This window comes from Lampetra fluviatilis, chromosome 51, assembly GCF_964198595.1.
Source record: "Lampetra fluviatilis chromosome 51, kcLamFluv1.1, whole genome shotgun sequence".
In the NCBI taxonomy this organism is placed as follows: Eukaryota; Metazoa; Chordata; class Hyperoartia; order Petromyzontiformes; family Petromyzontidae; genus Lampetra; species Lampetra fluviatilis.
The window spans coordinates 5,410,049-5,435,719 of record NC_136325.1 but is presented as its reverse complement, the minus strand read 5'-3'; the positions used below and the strand labels follow the sequence as shown (position 1 = coordinate 5,435,719).

The window sequence follows — 25,671 nt, the reverse complement described above, 5'->3', positions numbered from 1 at the left end:
GCGTTTAGAGTATTCAGTTGCTACTCTTAGGTTTTTTCGGTAAAGTCACGTAGGTGAAAAAATAATGATAAAATAATAATAATAAATGAAAATAACTCAATTAAATCACGACGTTTCGGAGGCAACACAAGCTTCCTTCATCAGGTGTAAAAAAGGCACAGCAAAATAACTGTAGCGAGCGAGTTATTTTGCTGTGCCTTTTTTACACCTGATGAAGGAAGCTTGTGTTGCCTCCGAAACGTCGTGATTTAATTGAGTTATTTTCATTAATTATTATTTTTATTTTTTACCTACGTGACTTTACAGAAAAAACCTAAGAGTATGAATCATTGCAGTCACGAAAGCTTCAAATCTAGAATATTCGGCTGCTAAAAATAACCACGTGAGCCACTTCGTTGAACTATCATTTGTGTGCCCAGGTCGCTTCTGAAAAAAGGTCATTTAGCTCAGTTTGGGGGCCTTCCCTGGTAAAATAAAAAATAGTTTATGGACGGCCCCATCTACATCATGAACATGTTTACAGGTGGCGGTTCAACATTTTAATGCTATGCTTAATATATATATTTTTTAAAACAATATTACATTTACGGCCCAGTATACAGCAGCATACGACTGATCTACAGGGCCAACTCACCACGCCACTCCACTGGGTTAAGTTTAAATTACTACGTTCATAAAAGCCAGCAGCTATCAAAGAGTCCAGTGTTAATTTCTATTTCATGAATCCGCAATTACCTATCACCGCTAATGGATTTTAGCGGCACAAAGAGGCTGATATAAAAATCTTCCACGTGCCACTACAAAGACAAATATCCCCCATATAGCCTTAACAGACTGTAGGGGCAAGTGCTGTTAGCGAGCACCTATGAAGGCCAGAACGGTACACGAGGGGGTGGGGTGGCCAGCACCACGCCCGACCGCCTTTGTCTCCCCAGTGGCAATGTTTACACACCGCACCAGGTACTCGTTTGAGGCTGAGTCGACCTAGGGGAGGCCCGGGACCGGTTCAGATAATCGTCACTGGTGTTGGCCGTGAACGGGAATCGAACCCGGGTCGCCAGGTTCATAGCGCTACACCACCGCTCCCCTACACACACACACATTCCTTACACGTGCGTGTGTGCAGTTGCATGCGATGTGTGTTTTAACGCGTCTGAGCACATGACATGCTTGTGCCGACAGAGTAAGCAACACGGATGGAGGAAAGCTGACTCATTGTCGCGTGCGTGAGTTAACGCAGCGTGTGCTACTACGTCTTCAATGGGCACTGCGATCGTTATCAGCTATGGCTTACGTGATAAGATAACGCAGGCATTAGTCATCGCAGAGTCACGAGCAATCCACTGCTGGATGAAGGCCTCCCAAATCCGACCACGACATCTCGCAATCCTTTGATGTAATTGCAATACAAAGGGTCCCCGTATAGCCTTGACATACTCTGGGGCAAGTGGTGTTAGCGAATACCTATGAAGGCCAGAACGACACACGAAGGGGTGGGTGGCCAGCACCACGTCCGGCCGCCTTTGTCTCCCCAGCGGCGATGTTTGCACACCGCACCAGGTGCTCATTTGAGGCTGAGTCGACCTATGGGGAGGCCCAGGACCGGTTCAGATAATCGCCACTTGGTGTTGGTCACGAGCGGGAATCGAACTCGGGTGGCCGGATTCGGCGCGCGGGGCGCTAACCGCAGCACCACCGCTCCCCACATTGATGTAATAATACACGGAGCACCTGCTAATTTAATGTACTTTAGTAGCGTTTCATTCTTTGGGAATTCACATATCTCTCCCCAATGGTGTCAGTATCAAGAACGTTCATTTATTTTTCTGTCAATCACTGCTGGATGGGGGGGGTCTTCCCATGCCGTGTTAGTCGTGTAAGATGTTGACCATACTTCACCACGCTGGTCATTATAAGTTGAACTAGGGGGGGGGGGGGGCACTGATGTTAACCGGAGTCAAAGATTTAAATCAAGTCGACGAGTTCAGAGCTCAGCGCGCCAATCACTGCGCCACCGCTCCGACCGGATTAGGTTGCGATGGGGTGATCCGTTTATAGACACGTTTTTTTATTAGGACTCACTTCCTTTCTCAACAAGCGTCTGCTGAACATTGTGAAAGCGATGACTCGAAATCGAGCAGAGGGATGAGTGTTGGAGCGTGATCGGGCTGGTGAGACGCGTGCAATGGCTTTCATGTTAAAGCGCTATCGTCTTCATAATTGTCTCGCAATTACTCTTTGGTTCTTTCGGTAAAGTGACGTATAAAGATAAAATAATAAATTAAATACTAGCATACGACGTTTCGATTGCAACACAAGCAATCATCATCAGGTATGAATGAAATAGAAACACAAATCTAGTATACTTAGAAATGGAATGTAATACAACAGAGAGTCGGATAACATAACAGTCAACACCCTACCTGGTTGATTACGTTCTTCCTGAGAATGCTAAATTTGAGAGCTAAAACACAGAACCAGAAACATATCTTTATCTCTCTCTCAAATTTAGCATTCTCAGGAAGAACGTAATCAACCAGGTAGGGTGTTGACTGTTATGTTATCCGACTCTCTGTTGTATTACATTACATTTCTAAGTATACTAGATTTGTGTTTCTATTTCATTAATACCTGATGATGATTGCATATGTTGCAATCGAAACGTCGTATTCTAGTATTTAATTTATTATTTTATCTTTATACGTGACTTTACCGAAAGAACCAAAGAGTAATTCCTGCAGTCACGAAAGCTCCAAATTAAGTTTGTTTCGCAATTGTTATGTTTTAGTGGGGTTTTTATACATGGATAACGATGTACATTTTTTTTGTATATAAGGACAACGTCAATCCGAATCTGTATTTATACTGGAGGAATCCGATGAGCTATAAAGCTCTTTTTCACGGATGTCCAGTAAAAGCACAACGTACTTCGAACAAAACGCAAACTACTTGGACATCTGTGAACCTACTCGGACATCTGTGCAATAAAAAGAGCGTCACAGCTCATCGGATTCCTGCTGCAGTCGAAAATTAAGAAGCACCGATCAATAATTGTATCAATGCCGAGTTCATAGTCTTGGTTCCTTCGGTAAAGTCACGTAGATAGAAAATACAAATTAAATTAAAATGTTAAAATAAATTAAAGAAAAAAATTAAAGAAAAAAACCCACGACGTTTCGATCGCAACACAAGCGGTCTTCATCAGACGTTTCGATCGCAACACAAGCGGTCTTCATCAGACCGCTTGTGTTGCGATCGAAACGTCGTCATTTGTTTTCTTTTATTTCTACCCACGTGACTTTACCGAAAGAACCAAAGAGTACGTTTCAAAACGGCTGTACCGCCGTAGGAAAATGTAATTTCCCTGTCCAAGAATACGGCGTAGACCGTCTGGGCTCTCACAGGTAAGCCAGCTACCCCGCCCACCCACAACTCACTCACTCACTCACCCACAACTCACTCCCCCACCCACAACTCACTCATCCACCTACAACTCACTCACTCACCCACAACTCACTCACCCACCTACAACTCACTCACTCACCCACAACTCACTCACCCACCCACAACTCACTCACTCACTCACTCACACAACTCACTCACCCACCCACAACTCACTCACTCACCCACAACTCACTCACCCACCCACAACTCACTCACTCACCCACAACTCACTCACCCACCCACAAGTCACTCACTCACCTACAACTCACTCACTCACCCACAACTCACTCACCCACCCACAACTCACTCACCCACCCACAACTCACTCACCCACCCACAACTCACTCACTCACCCACAACTCACTCACCCACCCACAACTCACTCACCCACCCACAACTCACCCACCCACAACTCACTCACCCACAACTCACTCACCCACCCACAACTCACTCACCCACCCACAACTCACTCACCCACCCACCCACAACTCACTCACCCACAACTCACTCACTCACCCACCCACCCACAACTCACTCACCTACCCACCCACAACTCACTCACCCGCCCACCCACAACTCACTCACCCACCCACAACTCACTCACCCACAACTCACCCACCCACAACTCACCCACCCACAACTCACCCACCCACAACTCACCCACCCACAACTCACTCACCCACCCACCCACCCACCCACCCACAACTCACTCACCCACCCACAACTCACTCACCCACCCACCCACCCACAACTCACTCACCCACCCACAACTCACTCACCCACCCACCCACAACTCACTCACCCACCCAACCCTGGTCGCGACGTCACATGAGAGAGTGGCGTATGAACAATGCACCTGCACGCCAAAGCCAAGCCAAGCCGTCTCTTGCTGCGTTTTTTGGTTTGGCCATGTTTGTTTGTTGTAGTAGTACAAAGTTAGACTGATGGCCTTAATCGAAGTTGTCTTGTGGTTGTTGTTGTTGTTGTTTGATTTGCATCCCACTGCGATTTTTGCACACAGTGTTGGTGTACGGTGCTTTTTCGGCAATATTTTGCTGCCTTTTCTTGGATTTTCTGTTTGCACATAGTCACATAGTCACTTTAAGATGTTTTCTTGTTCATGTTTTTTTGTTTGTTGCGGTTGCACCCGATTCAAGAGCCGAATGGCTCACAGGGCTATACCTAATACATGAAACTTGTCTCCTCCCACCGTGCCGACCTCCCCACCCCACCGTGCCAACATAGCTTCGGGCTAAGACCTCCCTCCTCATCATCCCCCTTCACACACAGGCACACACACACAGAGAGACACACACACTCGCTCACGTTGAGCGGACAGGACGCTTACCTGCGCAGTGCACAGCAACAGCGGAGGCGAGCACCATCGGCGTCTCGTTGCGTTTCAAGGCGATAAGAGGGACACCTTAACGCGGCCAAGTCAAGGCGTAAGTATTGAGACGCACTTCAGAGAGAAAGAGAGAGAGATTCTTCAGCAATGAAGACGAGATGTTAAGTACTGTACTGTGGAAGTGTGTGTGTGTATCTCGACTGCTACAATTGCGAGGGAGCGGTGGAGCGCGATTCGCTTATACAAGAGCTATAACTCGATGCTGTATTCTATGTCAGTTTAACACGTAGGCTTTCGCGAACATCTATAATATAGTTTTTTGGGGGGGTTAGATCGCGTAAATATGAATGTCTCGTTAAAACCGCAACCACCCGACAGCAAATTAGTAAGGGGTTTGTCACATAAACAGAAAGTACAAATTCGTCGCTAGAACAGCACTAGTGTATAGTGTAGTGTATAGTGTAGTATACTAGTACAGCACTAGTATATAGTGTAGTGTATAGTGTAGTATACTAGTACAGCACTAGTGTATAGTGTAGTGTATAGTGTAGTATACTAGTACATCACTAGTGTATAGTGTAGTGTATAGTGTAGTATACTAGTACAGCACTAGTGTATAGTGTAGTGTATAGTGTAGTATACTAGTACATCACTAGTGTATAGTGTAGTGTATAGTGTAGTATACTAGTACATCACTAGTGTATAGTGTAGTGTATAGTGTAGTGTATAGTGTAGTGTATAGTGTAGTGTATAGTGTAGTATACTAGTACAGCACTAGTGTATAGTGTAGTGTATAGTGTAGTATACTAGTACAGCACTAGTGTATAGTGTAGTGTATAGTGTAGTATACTAGTACAGCACTAGTGTATAGTGTAGTGTATAGTGTAGTATACTAGTACATCACTAGTGTATAGTGTAGTGTATAGTGTAGTATACTAGTACATCACTAGTGTATAGTGTAGTGTATAGTGTAGTATACTAGTACATCACTAGTGTATAGTGTAGTGTATAGTGTAGTATACTAGTACAGCACTAGTGTATAGTGTAGTGTATAGTGTAGTGTATAGTGTAGTATACTAGTACAGCACTAGTGTATAGTGTAGTGTATAGTGTAGTATACTAGTACAGCACTAGTGTATAGTGTAGTGTAGTGTATAGTGTAGTGTATAGTGTAGTATACTAGTACAGCACTAGTGTGTAGTGTAGTGTATAGTGTAGTGTATAGTGTAGTGTATAGTGTAGTGTATAGTGTAGTATACTAGTACAGCACTAGTATATAGTGTAGTGTATAGTGTAGTATACTAGTACAGCACTAGTGTATAGTGTAGTGTATAGTGTAGTATACTAGTACAGCACTAGTGTATAGTGTAGTGTATAGTGTAGTATACTAGTACAGCACTAGTGTATAGTGTAGTGTATAGTGTAGTATACTAGTACAGCACTAGTGTATAGTGTAGTGTATAGTGTAGTATACTAGTACAGCACTAGTGTATAGTGTAGTGTATAGTGTAGTATACTAGTACAGCACTAGTGTATAGTGTAGTGTATAGTGTAGTATACTAGTACAGCACTAGTGTATAGTGTAGTGTATAGTGTAGTATACTAGTACAGCACTAGTGTATAGTGTAGTATACTAGTACAGCACTAGTGTATAGTGTAGTGTATAGTGTAGTGTATAGTGTAGTATACTAGTACAGCACACCGGTTGTGTGTTGGAGAGCCAAGCCGCAACATTTACAATCCGAGTTCGACGTTTCTCCAGTAATCACAGCCGGCATCATCAGGTGTACAGCCAGAGGTTGTTGTTCTCTGCTCTGACACTGATGAGACTCGGCCATCAAGACACAAGGCTGTTTGGTACAATACGTCAATAATGATCGGACCACGTTGGTTTGCCTGTTCACCACAGGTACTGGTGTGGTTAATGCAGACTTGATTCCTTGCAAAAGGTTTCTTATTTGGTGTTTTGAACATCTTAACAGCTCTCGTATTATTGCCGGAAAGGGTTAAACCCATTCTTATTAAATCCTTTATATTAAGTTCGCTTGCTTGCTTAGGACCGTGCAAATCTTTCGGTCGTTTTTTCACCCACTTCCCGTGATCCACGGGAAGTGGGTGAAAAGACTCGTTGTGCGTGACAATGCATTTTCGTGAATTTTTTTTCTCCAAAATTTTACACTGTTTAGGGGAAAATGTTTAAATATGTAATTACCAATTCTTTAATGCTGCCAGACAATCATCTGACCCATAGGTGGCAGCCATCTGAAGCCAGAGGACGAAAGGACTCTAGCCGCCCCGATGCCACGCATATAAAGGATTTATAGTGAAAAACTTTGTTTTTACGGGTTAATTTTTTTTATACCACCACCACCACAACAACCACCGCTCTGCAATTGACGGCAAACAGAGTGTGTCGTCGTCGTCGTCGCTACGATGTCTCCTCCTTCTTCTTTGTGAATTGAGGCGTTGCGTCATTACACGTTGATGCACACACACACACACGGTCTGTTCTGGATGACCACAGTCGCACCTAGGCCTCGGCAAGGTAAGGTAATTTACCCTTTTTACTGGGTGAAAGGGTAAAGGTGTCGACATGCCAAGGGGTAAGGGTAAAGGGTAGGGTAAAGGTAGGCTCGTTGCTTTTTACCTTTTACCTTACCTGCCAAAGGGTAAAAGGTAGGGTAGAGTGATTGTATTGTGGTAAGGTAAAGGGTAGGGTAAAGGTAGCCTCGTTGTTTTTTACCTTTTACCTTACCTGCCAAAGGGTAAAAGGTAGGGTAGAGTGATTGTATTGTGGTAAGGTAAAAGGTAGGGTAAAGGTAGGCTCGTTGTTTTTTACCTTTTACCTTACCTGCCAAAAGGTAAAAGGTAGGGTAGAGTGATTGTATTGTGGTAAGGTAAAAGGTAGGGTAAAGGGAGGCTCGTTGTTTTTACACTTTTACCTTACCTTGCCTAAGCCTAGGCTCGCACCACTACGACTGGAGCGTTTTTAATCTTCCATCTGTGCATCAGGTTGTCGGCATCTACTGCTCTGCCATGGTTTGTGCAGTGGGTGATGCGATTTAGGGTGGACCATGAGCAGAATGGCTCACAGGGCTGATACTCCGACTGATGCTCCTGCTGTTGTGGAGTGACTCATGCAGCCAGCTATGGCTGCAGAGTTTGGTAGTACAAGTTTTTATGGCTTGATTTTGGTGATTTTCGAAAAGTTTTTTGCTTTGGCCATGTTTGTTTGTAGTTGTAGTACAGAGTTAGAATGATGGCCTTAATCTAAGTTGTCTTGTGGTTGTTGTTGTTTGACTTGCATCCCACTGGGATTTTTGCACACAGTGTTGGTGTACGGTGCTTTTTCTGCAATATTTTGCTGTCTTTTCTTGGATTTTCTGTTTGCACTCAGTCACATATTCACTTGAAGATGTTTTTTGTTCATGTTTTTGTTTTTTTGTTTGTTGCGGTTGGACCCGATTCAAGAGCCGAATGGCTCACAGGGCTACACCTAATACATGAACTTGACCTTGAGTTGTGTGGAAGATAAAAACCCAGGGATCATCTGAGTTTAATGGATGATGCATACCTGTCAAACCCGTATCAGTGCCCGACCTTATTACAGACGAATTAAGACCTTTTTCGTCATCGCGTGCCCCCTTATACATCTCAATGTTTATCCTACAAAGTCCCATCACAACGGAGAAACACAAACGAATGGACACATACTATTTTTTTTATTAGTACACGCTTTTATTTAACTCACTCCGACTGTTGTCGTAGCCTTAAAAAATATTGTAACTTAAAATGTACCCACTTTCCAATGTGCTATCGACTGCAAACTTGGTATACTAATGTCATACTGATGACAAGACTTTATTCTATCATTAACATTTAAAACAAAGATTTTTAACATTTTACACGGCTTTTTATTTAACTCTGTCAGTTGTATCCTCAAATCTTGTAACTCTATTTCAACCGTCTTCCCAATGTAGTATCGACTGCAAACTTGGTATAGGTATGTCATACTGATGACCATACTATATTATATCGTGAAAATTTTAAAAATTATATTTTTAAACAATCTTTTTTACGGGTCTAATTGTCCACGCTCAATCACCACGGCCCCTTAAGCTATGGCAAGCTGCGGGGCCACTTCCTGGAGTCGTGGAGTTTTGTCATTACGAGGACGGTACATTTAATTAAAGCGTGTTTAAAAAAAAAAGTATTTTTAAATATTTCGATTTAAAGCTTTCGTGACTGCAGGGATTCATCTTCTTGGTTCTTTCGGTAAAGTCACGTAGAAGGGAAGTAATAAAATAATAAAAATAAAACATAATAAAATAATTTTCACGACGTTTCGGCCACAACGCAAGCAGCCGTCCTCAGGTGAAAACCAGGTCTGTCGAGGCGACAGCGTCTGAGTTTTATTTTTATTATTGTATTACTTCCCTTCTACGTGACTTTACCGAAAGAACCAAGAAGATATTTTTAAATATTTTATTTAGGCCCGTATTGAAACGGGCTGTACGCCGTACGGACCTGAAAACAACATTTTATCTGTACAAGCACACGGGGTCAACCGAGTGGGTTGACACGGTATGATGATGGGTGGGGGGACCGGTGCTTTGGGGACGGACGACCTTCATCCAGCAGTGGAATGATCGTGACTCATGCTCACATATGTTTGTAGATTCGTTGTTATAAATCTATCAAATCAAAGCCGTAAAACTCGGAGGCAACTAAGACTCGCATGAGAGCTCTTTAAGGACCGGCTCCTGCTCAACGATATTCACACCCATCGCGGCTCTTTAAATATTTGCGTTTTTCTTGTTTAATACCAAATTCGGATGTTTTTTTGCCTCTCGTTAATTTGGTTGCCCACCCCTGAACTAGTGTGCTCAGAACGCCTCTCTGCAACGTACAGCCCGGTAAACATGCCAACGTTGGGGTAACGTTGCCCCAGTGTTGTGGCAACGTTACCCCAGCGATGGGGTAACGTTTCTCTAACGTTGCGGCGATGTTGCCCCGACCTTCCGATGTGTTACGGGGAGTGTGGCAATCGATATTCTTTGTCCGGTATTTTTCGTGCGGATAATTATTCGCAGAGCGTGTGAAGTGGAGTCTCTTCAGCGTAGTAACCCAAGGAACAATCAATATTTGTTCCGGTTGTGGGGTTGTTTTTGTCAACACAATTTCCTGAGCGCTGCCGCCTCCCTCCAACGACCCAACACGTCAAACGACCAGGGACACACAGCACTAACCAAAGTACTGTAGAAGAAGATAGTTCACACTTTTCTTGCATCGAACAAGGTTACGTGGGACTTGGGAGAAGAGACGATGGTATGAGGAAGAAACCGGGATCTATGTACTTTTAAATCTAGATTGAAAACTCATATCTTTAGAACCACTTTTTTGTTTGGATTTTTATCCGCCCCCGCACCTCCGATTATCACGGTTGGCTACGTACACTGCAAAACAAGTTGAAGATACACACATTAAATCATCTCTGAACTGCGATTGCGGTGAAACCCAAGCCATCAAACAACACAACACCGGCGAATGCGCGATCCATGCAACATCCTGGCGGTGTCCCTGCGGTGCGCACAACATCTACTGCTTGGAATTTCTCTCACTTGATACAGCTGTCGTGCTGTGACGGTTCCACCACCTGAAGACGGAAGCTTGTGTTGCCTCCGAAACGTCGTGATTTTTATCAGATTTTTATTTTACTTTTATTAATTTAAATGTTTTACCTACGTGACTTTACCGAAAAAACCTAAGAATATGAATCCTTGCAGTCACGAAAGCTTCAAATCTAGAATCTACTGCTGCCCCACAAACATGATGGGAGGGAATTCCAAAGCGGAGGAGTGCGAGAGGGATGAATTGGCGAGAGAAATTGCTATGACGTGCAGTTCGGATGAGACGAAACGGGCAAGTCTGGAAGGCCGAGTCCCCAATAGTTGTGTAGGAATCAATGAGGGTAGTTTATGGGAACAGTAACCATGGTAGTAGCGATAGACGAGTGACACGGAAGCAACTGACTGCCGGTGAGTGAGTGATTGGCTCGATTTAGTGAATGCCGGATCATTGATCAATCTGGCTGGGCTGTGTGTGTGTGTGTCCGCAGTGCCCATCTCAAAATTCCAGACGAGACGAACGTGAGACAGCTGACCCGGTGACATTCCACGATGGGAGCCGGGACCAGATCTGATGGTGGTGGCGGCGGTGGCGGCGGCGGCGGCGGGGTCACCTTGGCCATGCACGTCGTTGGGTTTGCGCTGTCCACGCTTGGCTTTGGCCTCACGGTGATGGTCATCTATCTCAACTGCTGGAGCATCTACAGCCACGGGCCTGGCACCTACATGCAGAGCGGCCTGTGGAACATCTGCATGAGGAATGCCAGCACGGAGCGCGGCGAGGTCTGCAGGCAGTTCTACACGACGCTGTCGCAGCCCAGTAAGTGCCCACCCACCCCGTGAGGTCGCGTGTCCGGTGAGCGACCTCGACGTTCGGAGACTCGGTGATCATCTTCCCCGCGAGTTGGAGTGGCCTTCATGTCTCGCCGAGTGTTGGTGATTGATCACCGGCGAGTGGCCGTCATGTCCAGCGTCCGCGATGAATGCCCCTGCGAGTCGGCTCAATATCCGGTGACGATTTTGGTGACCTTAATAGCCAGTGATTATCTTTTTCATGATGTTCAGTGAGTGAACCCCGATGCTCAGTGTGTGTTTTAATTAATGTCCAGTGAGTGACTTTGAAGTGCACTGTGAGTGATAAATAGTTCAGCGGTATTTGTGTAAAGTGAGTGATCTTATCCACCAAGCGTCTTTGATTTATGGCCAGTATTTTAAAGTCCTCTTTGTCCAGGGATTCGGGTGAGTGTCCTACATGCTCATTGGGTGGGCACTTCTTCCAAGACATTCAGCCAGCACGGAAGAGTGGGCAAAGATTCTCCCTAAGGCGAACTCTCTCGAGCTCCTTCTGTCTTGACGCCCATCTGCCAGCAGTGGCAGTGATCAAGTACATTACAGCGTTGCACCTTGACCTTCGACTGCTTATTATAGCCCAAAGCCAGCGTTCGTGACGATTAGCGATGTTGTAGACAAAACCCCCCATCATTAACACGGGCTTAGCTGATTCAGTGTGTTGCTGGCGAGGGCAGGATTCTATTTTTTTTTGTACAAGATTGCGTTGTGGCCGAGATCCACACTGCATTAAGGCATTACCCACACTGCACATGCACGATTGCTGTAATCGTGAAGATTAACAAAAACTCCTCTGCCCACCCCGCTCTGCCCCTTTGCCCACATCACGCGTCAAGCGTGAAGCCGTTTTTTCACAAAAAGCTTTGGCGACGCTGGGGGACAGCCTTTGTGGCGCTACGGCTTGATCCGGAACTCTATTTTGGTCGCTTTAGGTTCACCTCAAAAGCTGGTGTAAGTCAAGAGTAGTCTCATGACTCTGGTGTACTGTTGGCCGAGCGGAAACTTGCGAGGGGACCCGTACCTTTCGTGACGACAGCAGCTGGCAGCGGTGTGTGCGTTCAATGTCACCTGTAGGGTAGCGATTTTTTTTATTGATGAGATAGCTCATAATGTACCTTGTGTTGCCGTGACACTGCCCTTCAGAACTACCGTATAATCTGGTTGTAGATTAACAGATTATGGTCTTGTACAACTTCGGTAAACGTATATAATGCAGTGAAGCAGCATGATTGGTGTGGGTCCACGTGCAAGGAATTGAATGGGACCCCCCCACCCGTACAATTTCCACAGGTCCTACCGTCTCGCATTCACGTTGTATTGTGGCTATTGAAATATCGAGGGGGGGGGGGGGGAGTTTGTTTGTTTGTTACCGAATTGGAAGAAAAAAATGCCCCTCATTGTTATTTTGGTTGCCGACCCCTGGCCTAGGAATATTATTAAAACTACCTTATAGATATTAATGAAATTCAATTCAATCCCAGTAGGTACCAAGATCTCAGTAGAGGCATAATGTGCCTCCCTCCACCACCCTATAGGGCGAATTTGCAGTTACGTGATTAATCTTTTAGGGACAAACTCCGCACTTACGCTGTGCATTTCACAGTTAAGCGCTCAAGGAAAAAAGAAACAAATTGTAAAATGTGATTATTGTTATTTTTTAATAAAAAAAACTAAAATATTTCGTAGGTTAACCGACAAAAACTCAATACGATGGCGTCACTGCGTCATTCGATTTTCGCAGAAGCAGCTCACAGAAGCAGCTCACAGAAGCAGCTCACAGAAGCAGCTCACAGAAGCAGCTCACAGAAGCAGCTCACAGAAGCAGCTCACAGAAGCAGCTCACAGAAGCAGCTCACAGAAGCAGCTCACAGAAGCAGCTCACAGAAGCAGCTCACAGAAGCGTTCAAGAAGCCCTGAAGTTACTCCTTATGAAGTAATCTTTGTTAGTAGTCATCTTTTTAATCTTTATTTTGTTATTAAGTAAACAACTGTACTGCCACCCGAACACAGGTGCCAATTCCCCAGACTGTCCGGCTCAACTCAGTTCGGACAGTCCAGGCAATCCAGACAGTTCAAACAGTCCAGACAGTTCAGACAGTCTGGGCAGTTCAGACTGTCCGGACAGTTTGGACAGTTTGGACAGTTTGGGGAGTTTGGACAGTCTGGACAGTCTGGACAGTCTGGACAGTCTGGACAGTCTGGACAGTCTGGACAGTCTGGACAGTAAAGCCTGTTTGGACAGTTTGAACAGTTTGGACAGTTTGGACAGTTCAGACAGTCTGGACAGTCTGGACAGTTTGGACAGTTTGGACAGTCTGGACAGTCTGGACAGTCTGGACAATCTGGACAGTCCGGACAGTCCGGACAGTAAAGACTGTTTGGATAGTTTGGACAGTTCGTACAATTCGGGCAGTTCGGACAGTTCGGACAGTCCGGACAGTAAAGACTGTTTGGACAGTCCGGATAGTCCGGACAGTCCGGACAGTTTGGACAGTTTGGACAGTTCGGACAGTTTGGACAGTCCTGACAGTCCGGACAGTCCGGACAGTCCGGACAGTTTGGACAGTTTGGACAGTTTGGACAGTTTGGACAGTTCGGACAGTTTGGACAGTCTGGACAGTTCGGACAGTTTGGATAGTTCAGACAGTTCGGACAGTTGGGACAGTTTGGACAGTCCGGACAGTCTGGACAGTTTGGACAGTTTGGACAGTTTGGACAGTTTGGACAGTTTGGACAGTTCAGACAGTTTTGACAGTTTTGACAGTTCAGACAGTTTGGACAGTTCAGACAGTTGGGACAGTCCGGACAGTTTGGACAGTCTGGACAGTCCGGACAGTTTGGAAAGTTTGGACAGTCCAGACAGTAAAGACTGTTCAGACAGTCCAGACGACAGGTGGAAACCCTTAGGCTGCTCCCCTCTGGCCAGTGGATCCTCATGTGTCGCACCACCTGCACAATAATCCATAGCAGCGTCACCAATGTACGTGCATATGCCGCTGTAATCTGAGACCTTTATTTGAGCAGTAGCAGTGGTCAAACATGGGGAGGGAGGTGGAGTCCCATTTTTGCTGCCCATTGTGTTTGTGAACCTGTATATTTGTACGCAGTGCAGCGTCTTATTTGTTGTTTTTAGACAATAACAAACGTCCGACTTTTAAAGACACTATCGTCGACTGCCCAATGATTCAGGGCGCTCACCCAATGAATGCCACCCCCATTGCTTGCTTGAGCTTGGGAGACATCGATTTTGTAATACGGTAACAACAACCATTATGAATATGCACAGCCCCCTTGTTATTCCACTGCTGGAATAACAAGGGGGCTTGTCCACAGCGCAGTCACACAGCCCTGCGCCATGCCTGTGTTCATCCGATTCAGTTTCCGTGATATGACGACATTGTACTGTATGTTGAACTTATTTCGCACCGTACGTAGCCAACCGCGCTAGTTAGAGGTGCGGCAGAAGGTCAACGAATGAGTTTTAAACATAGATCAGTGGTTCTTCACCTGGGGTGCATGCACCCCCTGGGGGGGGCGAGATGCCCTTTCTGGGGGTGCGAGACGTGGCCAGATTTTTTTCGAAGGCAAATCACCGAAACCCAAATTAAGCACGGACACGTAGGTGCAACTACTTTGTTTCGTCAAACACAAGTATTTAGTATTATACATATTTTTTACGATTGAGAACCAATGGGGTGCAAGGCTGCAGTAACGGTTAACAACCACTGATCTAGATGATTTCAAAGTGCATCGCTCCAGTGGCTTCCTAATATTCTAAGGAAGAGCGTTCCAGACGGCCGCAGAAGCGCTTTTGAAAACGCGCAATGCGGTGACCCGCCTGCGTTCGACGGTTAGCCAAAAGTCGCTGCTGTCAGGAGGTTGGTCACATTCCACGTGATTTGGCCACAGGCAATAATCATACCAACATATTTTACAGTGCATGCCGGAACTTAGGGTTAAGCATATAAAACAAACTGCCACCCAAGGCTCCAAAGCCGTAATAACTGGTGATGAAACTCGTTGATTTGCATTTTGCGAAGATTCCACCCCTAGTTTAACAAGTGTGCACTCAAATGGTTAACAATCTCACACGAGTCACGTGACCAGGAGATGCCAAATGACTTTGGTTATTGCCAGGTAGTGACTTTCAAGGGGGCACTAAAAAGGTTTTGTTTGACCCAGGTGCCGTTTACATCGAGTCTGGGACGTTTTACTGCGGGGGAGAGCGGGGGGGGGGGGGTGCCCTCATGTCCGCCTGGCAAATGAGATGACAAGGATCGATGGGCGTTGCTTCTCAAGCGGTGGCGTAACCATCCGTGTTTAAACCGTGTCCTCGAGTGAAGTAGGGTCCAACACATAAAAAAAACTCCGTCGATTGACACAGCATGGCCAGGCCTTTATGCCGTAGTGAGTTTACATTGGGCTGTCAACATATTCGGTCTCGACACAGTAGAAACAACTTGTTCAGTATCTGTTTTTTTGGAGGTGAACAGGTGGCTGCGACATCAGAGTGGTAAGCTGACACAACTGAGCTTCTGTGTTCGAATTCACTCAACCGCCCTTTGATTAAACTGTAGGGTTCTCAAGTGCGCCGAGTTGATCATCTCAGCCAGGTCACCGATGACAAAAATCCACAACGTAACATTTTCTTCTGCGTTTCATTTTTGCTCAATTCAAGCCCTGAGAATAAAGAGTATAGCTTTCACCCTCACGTGACAAATATTACTCTCTTTACCAGGGCAGGTGGGAAAGCGCTGCACCCTGCTATGTGTAAGAGGTCACTTTCAGGAGGCATCTTGGAGGTAGCTCTGTAATATCTGCTTCTGTGGGCCGTTCTCCAACGTGAAGGGTTGCACTGCTCGGTGAGAGATCTGGACGGATTCTACATTTCGTGACAGAATGCTGATAGTACCTATGTATGTATGTTGAACTTCTTTCGCACCGTGCTAATCGAAGGTGTAGGGGAAGGATAACAAACAGAAAGCAGTTCTAAATAAATAAGTGTTCATTCTAGATTGTTTAAAAGTGCACAGCTCCAGTGGCTTCCTAACATCGAAAGGAGGAGCGTTCCAGACGGCCGCAGCAGCCGTGACAAGAGTCCGCGTTGCGATGATGCTGACTTGCGCTATCGCGCGGGCTGCAGGGTTCTTCCAGGTGGTGCGTGCGCTGATGCTCATGGCCGTGGCGGTGGGCGCCATCGCGCTCTTCGTCTCCACGCTGGGCACGGCTTGCGCCCGTCGCTTCAGCGAGCACGCCAGCACCAAGACCAAGCTGACCTGCGCTGGCGGTGCCCTGTGGCTGCTCTCGGGTTCGTAACGGACGGACGGGCGGACGCATGGACCAACGGATGGATGGACGGACTTACGCACGAACAGCTGACGGACGGACGCACTCATGCATGGACGGATGTGACGGCCGCAGGGATGGATGGATGCACGGGTGGATTGATGGATGCACTGACAGACGGACGGACGGATGGATGGACACGGTGATGGATGGACAGACACATGGATGCATGCGGATGGATGGACGTGCGCCCGGATGCGCGGATGTGCGGAAGCATGGGAGGACTGAGCAACATCACATATCCGACTCGCTGCGGACTGAGCTCTTAGGCAGATCTGTTCAAAGGTCGGATATGTGAACAGCGATATAAAACGTCATTATGTGGCGTTTTCATAAGCAAAATACATTGTTGTGCAATGCTATGCTCTCGCGTATATGTTCCTCGCGGACCAGCGCGGTGTAGTACGGTAATTTAAACCCGCACGGCGTGGCGTAGCGTAGGGAGGCCCTCATTCTGCCGTAGCGGATTAATAAAAAGGGTTTGCTGCACATGCACGTACATGTATGTTTCGTAAGGGAGCAGCGGCGTTGTCTTTCCCTGTACCCTGCAAAACCTGTTCCCCCTTTGTTGAGACCAGAGGAGAAGGCATTATTAATGCAGCAGTGTCCATTCAGCCACGCTGCTCCGCCGTGCACAGCTCCGGGGGTCAGCCTCGTCACGAAGTTTCCAGGGTGGCTTCGCGATTCTCCAACCTCGCTGAGACAGACAGACAGAGAGAGAGAGAGGGGTCACGGGTAGACCCACGGCAGGGATTTGATACCCGTACACTCGCGACGAGAAGGCAACCGAGCTGAACTGCATTCTGTGCAGCTTCCCGTGACGATATGGGATGCGGTTATTCAAACATTTTTTTTTTAACCCGTGTTACGGTGTTGATTTACACGACCCGTGTAGTTCACCCGGAATGCACCCAATGCCATCAGACCTCAGAAGCTAAGCAGGTGTGTTGAGCCTGGAAAATGCTGTGACGGGCAACCACCATGGCCATCGTTCGTCGTTGTGGGCAGTGCAGCAAAATTCCATTGTGCTTCTGTACTCCCTCTCCGCCTAACTTCCGCAACGCACACTGACCGGCGTGGTGAAGTATGATCAAACAAGCCTCACTGGCTGCACGGCGTGGTGTTTGGCCCTCAGCCAGCAGTAGATTGACAAACGGGGCTGTCTGCGTGGGTTTCACACGTCGGCTTTCCCGACCCATATCCATAATAAAGTTTTTTTTGGGTTAGACCGCGCACATTTATATTGACGATGCATTGATATGTACGCGATCTCACCCAACAAGTACCTTGATTGTGGGTTGTCTTTGTGCGTGTGCGATCGATTCGATAATCGGCGCTTGAAAAAAAAAGAATCGATGGCGTGGAATGTTGCACGTGACGTTTTCTCTCGTGCTAAGCTTTGCCGTGCTACTCGCAGGTCTCTGCGTGATGCTGGCCGTGTCCCTTTACGCCAACTTCGTCGTGAAACAGCTGTACAACCCGCTGGAGCCCTACGGCGTTCGGTGGGTACAAAGACGAAGATCCCCCGTGTAGGCTTAACAGACTGTCGGGGCAAGTGCTGTTCGCGAATAGCACCTACGAAGGCCGGCACGGGCACACGAGGGGGTGGGTGGCCAGCACCAGGCCCGGGCCGCCTTTGTCTCCCTAGTGGCAATGCTTACACGCACCGCACCAGGTACTCATTTCAGATAATTGTCACTTGTGTTGGCCATGAGCGGGGATTGGTCTCGGATTACCGGGTTCGTACTGCAGCGTGCTGAATGCTACGCTACCGCTCCCCACTCTTTGTCTTCCTTCGGCCGGTACACACACACACTCACCCGCCTGGGACAGTGGCCACGCATTAGTCACGTGTTTGCCTAGGCTGCACACGCACGATTTTCAGCAATCGTGGAAAAAAAACTTCCCTGACAACCTTGGGTAGCCCTCGCCCTTTGTCCATATCAAGAGTCGAGTGTGAAACCGGAAAATTCCAAACCGGGACAAAATCCCATTTCCCCCCAAAAGATACGGGAAACCGGGGACAGCTGTTCTGCCTCTAGGGCTGTACGGACCAATCCAGGGCATGTTTGGTAACTTTTACTGGAAATTTTTATAAAGGAGCTCCATAGCTCGTCAAATTCATCGACATTAAATAAAGAATCTGATTCTAAGCTACAGATTGTAAAGATGTATGTATTTTTCGATTTAAAGCTTTCGTGACTGCAGGGATTCATCTTCTTGGTTCTTTCAGTAAAGTCACGTAGAAGGGAAATAATAAAATAATAAAAAATAAGACATTAGTATGGGAAATAATGAAAATAAAACATTATGTTTTATTTTTATTACTTTATTATTTCCCTTCTACGTGACTTTACCGAAAGAACCAAGAAGATGTATGTATGTTGAACTTTCGCAATGTACGTAGCCAACCACGCTCATCGGAGCTGCGGGGGAAGGACAACAAACTAAACACAAAAAACAAAGGTTAATCGCAAAGCTGGTGTAAGTCACAGTAGTCTCATTGCTCCAATGTACTTTTGCCCAAGTTGTAAAAGTGGAGGGCAATTTGCAACGGAACCCGTGCCTTCCTTGACGACAGCAAACTGCCAGCAGTGTGTACGTTAAATATCACCTGTAGGGTAGTGTGTGTGTGTGCGCTTTTATTGATGAGAAAGCTCTGAAGGTGGCAGGTGTTGGCATTACACCGCATCCAGCACCACCATATAATCTGGTTGTAGATTAACAGGTAAACGGATTTATGGAACATTGGTAAACATTGTACACCAGGGGCAGTGGCAGTTACGTTGCACGTGGCCTGTAAGTGCATCGCACACAGACGTATGTATGTTGAACTTCTTTTGCACCGTACATAGCCAACCGTGCTAATCGGAGGTGCGGGGGAAGGACAGCAAACTAAACAAAAAAAGCAATTCTGAAGAAATTAGTTTTCAGTCGAGATTTAAAAGCGCTTAGCTCCTGTGGCTTCCTAATATGGGAAGGAAGAGCGTTCCAGACGGCCACAGAGGCGCATCTGAAAGCGCTCGATACAGTGACCATCTTTGTTCGATGGCCAGCCAGAAGCCACTGCTGCTGCGAGGATGACCGGAGTTCGCGTGATGATGGTTCATGCTCCTTGACGAGATGGCTACGAAAGGGCTCAGTGTGTAATGAACACTGATGCTGCTGGCATAGTATGGTTGGCACGGGGGCCCCGGCCCCTTTCGCCCTGTCCAATTTTCTACCCCCACCCCCCCACCCTACTTTGTATCCTGCCGCCCCGGGGGCCCCCTCCCGTCCGGCCCCGTTGGGTGCCTGTGCAGTTGCACCGCCTGCACGCTCGGGCAGCGAACTCCCCGTGCGTGTCGTGCTGAACGGCGTGCGGCGATTGCTTTCGCCGCAGGTTCTCGTTCGGTGCTGCGCTGTACACCGGCTGGCTGGCCGGCGCCTTCATCGTCATCGGCGGCGCGCTCATGGTCGCCGTATTCTTCAGGAAAAATTCCCTCCGGACGACGTGAGTTCCGCGTCTCTACGTGTGCCCCCCCCCCTCCCCGCTCCGTCTATGGCACAGCGGTGGCCAACTGCCATACAAGTTGAACGGCTCACACAATTTCACAGGCAATTTAACCCCGCACCCACTTAGTACAGGAAACTTGCAACGCATAGCACTCCATTGTGTGATTTGGCCAGGACTGAAAATGAGGGCACGGTGCCGTTGGAAGATATTTACCTTGGACAGTTTAACTTCGAGGCTCTCAACGTGTCTCGCTGTCATTGGCATGAGGCGCCGTGGTGGCGAGATGTTAACTACATTAGCTGGCATGCACAAGGTCGTGGGTTCGATACCGACCCTGACGCCTGCTGTATATTTGGAGTTTGCATGTCTCTCCCCATGCTCGCGTGGATTTTTCTCCGGTTTTTCCCTCCACGTTTAGAATCAACATCATGCGTTTCGAGTATTTCGCTGCTGCAAATTTCCACTCGATAAGCTGCTTCATTGAGATATCATTTGTGGCCAGGTTGCTTCTGAAAAAGAGCTGTACAGCTCAGTGGGCCTCACCTGATAAAATAAAAAGTTGATAGTTTTGTTTGTTTTTTTACTCGAGCAGCCGTGTGCGGCTCTTTAACCCACCGCATGCGGCTCTTTGAAAGGGGCATTAGGCACAACGTACCATCGCAGTAGCAAGGAATAACGAAACTCTGCCGTGCTGTGCCGAAAACTGTCAATATGCGTACACCCTTAGCCGAACTCAAGGGTACTTTTTGGCTCTCAGTTTGTAAAAGGTTGGTCACCCTTGGACTATGGGTTTAGGTTACCTCTGGAGCGAGACATGGGTAATCATTTTGCAGGCATTGCATTACTCTTTGCTGAATGAAAATGAAATGGTGTTGATGAAAAAGTATCGTAATGATGTTAAATAAGAATGTGGAGCTATTTGTCAATCTGCTGCGGCTGCTGCTGGATAAAGGCCTTCTTCACGCCGTGAGGGTTGTTTGACCATACTTCACCACACTGGTCAATGCGTGGGGGGGGGGGGGTTGAATCGGCGGGGGGTGGGGTTGGCGCGAGGTTGTGCCCTGTACCATGCTCGTCATTAATGTTCTCCGTGGTTGGGAATCAAACCAGGCTTCGCCAGGTTCACAGCACAGCGCATTAACTAACCACCGCCAATCATGAAAAAACATGTGACTGTTAATACAAATAATACTTTCATTTTATGTAGCGTCATGAATGCTAACAGCATCCCACAACGCTGTACATTAGTTACGTACAAGGACCAAATCGGACATACGCTTTTGGCGAACGGCTCGAAAGAAGCACAACACACACACACATACCAGGCAAATGAAAAACCCGACTACCAAGCAAAATCTATAAATGAATAAACAAATTAAGAAATGGCACCAAAAACAAAAAGCGCTAAGCATTTAAACAATAAGCGAGCACGAAAACATTCAAATGAACTCACAGTTCCTGATTCCTCTCCACCCACAGGTACAGATTCGTCATCACTGACATCATCGCGTCCCCTTAAGGAGCAGGCGAACCAACAGCCCACGCTCGCAGAGGACACTTCTAGACCGGGCGGAGAGAGGTTCAAGTTCAAGTTCCCACACTCATCCAACCCTTGTCCTCAAAGGCGGCTAAGGGAGCAGCAATGCCGCCTTAAACGCGCGGCAAACGCAGAGCACCATTGGACTAACGGTTGTTTACCGCCGGGCTCGGTGAGCGTGGTCCTTCCAACCCATCCGTCTGTTCGTGGCTTGGAATGTCACGGATTCATTTGAACTCTTTCCCGTTGCCGAGGCATCAGCAATTTGCAGGGCGTGGGTGGGGGGCGGTCCCCGTTTACCGCTGAATCTCGGAACGCGCGAGCGGTTCGCCGTTAATTTCATTTAGAGGGGGCATAGTAGCGCCGTTGTTTTTTCAGGTATCGTTACTCGCCGCAGAGAACCGCAGCGACGCGACCTGCCGCCACTCCATGATAGCCGGCGCCAAACTGTGCCGCACGTCCTCCCGCGTGGCCTTTCACTTCCGATTCCGTTCCAATGACGTGCACGTACGTACGCGCGCGTCATTGGAACGGGAAAGGTTTTCAAGAGAGCTGCGCGCGTCCTGATGCGTTCTTGCTGGGCGTCGCGCGTTGTTGCTTGACACGCGCGACGTTTCCCCCCGCGCACTGGGAGCTTCTGCAGGAGGCGAAAATTTCCGAGCGGCGTGTTGTTCGGCATCGAAGTCTCGGCCACGTCGCTTTCACGTGTTTAGTGGAAGCTTCTTCGGTCACTGTTTGTCCAGTTCACGAAGCGCCTGGAGCGGAAGGTCGGGACGATGTGCCCAAACGACACGCGGTAACAACTTCGAAAACACGTCGGAGCGTGCGGGGCAAACGCGAAAACCTACCCAGTAAAATGTGCGCTGCGGGATTTCTGATGTTTGTTAAGTAAATGTTTCATTTCATTGCAATATATAGCACATGTATATAGCAAATACACGTGTACAAATTAGCAAATGACGAATGATATGCTTTTGTGATTTCAGGCCGAAGTGTGTACAGTAGGAACTGTGATAGTGATACATTTTTTTAGGAAAACTATTTAATATTTAATTTGCCCCCTCTTTTCGCTCCGCCTGATGAAGACCGCTTGTGTTTCGATCGAAATGTCGTGGGTTTCTATTTGTACATTATAAATTTTATTATCTTTTATTTAATTTTAGTATCTTTAATTCTCATGTGTACTTATCACGTGAACCACCATAATTTATTTAACCTGATTTGCAATGTCCATAATGATTTTGTACCTGATTAGTGTCACTGTGGAGAATTTTCAGTTCCAAAATAAATAAGTAGACCTAATATCTGTTCCTCCACGTAATTACAGTTGGTCATCGATTATCCGGCTTCCAACATTATCCGGCGATCCCGGACCGATCCGGGCAAACCGGCAAAATCCGCTCCAGTCCGGCATTCGTCAAACACACATGGTTGTTGAAACAAGAGCGTAGTACCTACATCACCGCACGCGTAGTCTTCGATATTGGAGTGGCAAGTACGGCAACAGTAAATACGGTAACTTTTTTACAGTAGGATATTCATTTTTTGTCTATTTGTACGTTTATTTATGCCAATTTCATATAGTGAACACATTTAAACACGCGAAAAAACATACACAACACCTTAAACATTAAATGTGGCACCCAAATCCCACCGAAGCCGCCGGATAATCGATGATCTACTCCATGTACGTGTTTATATTTATGCATTACATCAGCCACATTGCCTTCTCGTCACAAGCATTGGCTCGAGCAAGCTTGGCTGCTGATGAGGCACCGAATGTAAAAACTGGTTCTGAGTTTGAACCGATGTTGCTGAAACGATGCATTCCCAGAAGGCGGTATGTCTGATGAGTTGTGCAAAACAGCACCGTTTCTTTTTTTTAAGCGGAGGGACAGATATTCGAAGGAGGCATATTTTCAACTGATTTACTTTGTGCGTACGTGTTTATATTCGTGATTGAGGATAGGAATGTATACTGTTATCTTTAACAGTTAACGATTGTACCTAAATCATTGTCGTCAGCCACGGTCAGTCCACGAGTGGATGAAGGCCTCCACATGCTGTGTGCGTCTTGGGGGGGGGGGGGGGGGTGATTGACTACACTTCCCCAAGCTCATCAGCATGGCTTGGTGAAGGTGAGGGAGCATAGCAGACTTTGCTGCGCCGTGCTCTAAGTCGCTCTCGCAAGCCCCTATACCAGGGGTCGGCAACCTACGGCTCCGGAGCCGCATGCGGCTCTTTACGGGCTGCTTCTTGACGATATGTACGTATGTACAGTATGTACTCAGATGCATTGCGGCTCTTGAAATACTGAATTTTGTACCGAATTGGAAAGAAATGGCTCTTCTTGTTATTTTGGTTGCCGACCCCTGCCCTATACCAACCTGCTTTTGTACAGAGGTCGACCATCCACACTCGCAAGTGCTGTTACCGATTGCCCACGAAGGCTGACATGGCAATGGTGTGGCCAAAACCACGCATGTCTCCTTCATTGGTGTGTTGTTTACACACCGCGCCAGGTATTGCACTGGTTTAAGGCTGAGTCTACCTAGGGGAGGCCCAGGACCGGCTCGGATACCACTCGCCACTGATGTTGGTCGTGAGCGGGAATCGAACTGCCACTCTCCAGACACTCGCCACTCACTCGGCAAGGTTGCTGCAATGGTAATATTTTTTTTAGACGATTATTGCGATCCGTAATAGAGTTTCTTTGGGGTTAGACCGCTAATCATTAAGGGTTGTCACGTAAAGAAACGTTTCGATTTAAAGCTTTCGTGACTGCAGGGATTCATCTTCTTGGTTCTTTCGGTAGAGTCACGTAGAATGGAAATAATATAATGAAAAATATGAATGCAGCTTGCAAGCTGCTTGCGTTGTGGCCGAAACGTCGTGAGAATTATTTTATTATGTTTTACTTTTATTATTTAATTTTTTCTCTACTACGTGAATTTACCGAAAGAACCAAGAAGATTAAAGAAACGTGTCAATTCTTTACTAGTTCAGCACACAGCGGTGTGTTGGAGAGTAAACGAACAGCATTTACAATTGCAAACCTTACCAATTAATGGTGCCGGGTGGCTATGGGTTTAACGACGCATTCCTATTTAAATGATCTAACCCAAACAAATTCTACGTATTAAACTGGTTATTGCGATATCCGTTGCCCATAACTTTGTATTATCATGTTATCGTCTTGTTTTTGTGCTTTGCTGTACTACCAAGTACAAATAAAGACTGATGAAAAGTTATTCAACTGCAGTTCACTCAATATAAGCACGAACAACCATGATTGTACGTTTCCTAGAAGTACAATATATCCATAAGATGTTTTTTTTGGGTTAGATCGCATAAATTGCAATGTGTTCGTAAACCCGCCAAAACATATCCAATTCGTCACTAGTTCAGCACGCCGGTGTTCGCTGGTGATGCTGGTTACTGGCGAAACGTCACAGTATTCGAATTGTAAATGTTGTGGGTTTACTCTCCAACACACCGGTGTGCTGAACTAGTAACGAATTGGCACGTTCGTTTACGTGACAAACCTTACTAGGTGGCTGTTTTGTGTGGTGGCGAGTTTCACGACGCATTTATATTTACGCGATCTAACCCACCAAACCACTTATGGATAATATTGGATGGGGCAATGCGTACGAATGATCCTCCCCACTCCCACTGGACATGTTATCCACTCCCCATTAAAATAACATCACTCACACTGCTAATTTTTGACTTGTGTTAGGTGGTGGTGGCGGGTTTAACGATACATTTATATTCACAAGATCTAACCCAACAAAACCTCGGTGGTGGATAATATTGGTCGCGAAAACCCACTCTGTCTAAAACTAAGTAGAATTTTGATTTGAAGCTTTCGTGACTGCAGGGATCCAAACTTTTTGGTTCTTTCAGTAAAGTCACGTAGGTATAAAAGAAAATAAAAAACGTATTTTTTAATGTATTTTTTATACCTACGTGACTTTACTGAAAGAATCAAAGATTAAGTACAATATATTTTGTCGTCGAA

General features: G+C 46.6%; 1 protein-coding gene across 2 annotated transcripts; it reads left to right on the top strand.

Moving 5' to 3' along the window:
- Nucleotides 1-4,749: 4,749 nt before the first annotated feature.
- On the top strand, nt 4,750-24,898 carry LOC144948783 (claudin-1-like). Of its 2 annotated transcripts, none has more exons than XM_078878434.1 (6): nt 4,750-4,889; nt 10,931-11,239; nt 16,412-16,576; nt 18,032-18,116; nt 19,997-20,107; nt 21,590-24,898. In XM_078878434.1, the coding sequence occupies exons 2-6, from the start codon at nt 10,972-10,974 to the stop codon at nt 21,627-21,629; spliced, it is 669 nt and encodes a 222-aa protein (XP_078734560.1). In that variant the 5' UTR covers nt 4,750-4,889; nt 10,931-10,971; the 3' UTR covers nt 21,630-24,898. The 2 variants fall into 2 exon arrangements, with proteins under 2 accessions (XP_078734560.1, XP_078734559.1); XM_078878433.1 differs by having other exon boundaries at nt 10,911-11,239.
- Nucleotides 24,899-25,671: the final 773 nt, after the last annotated feature.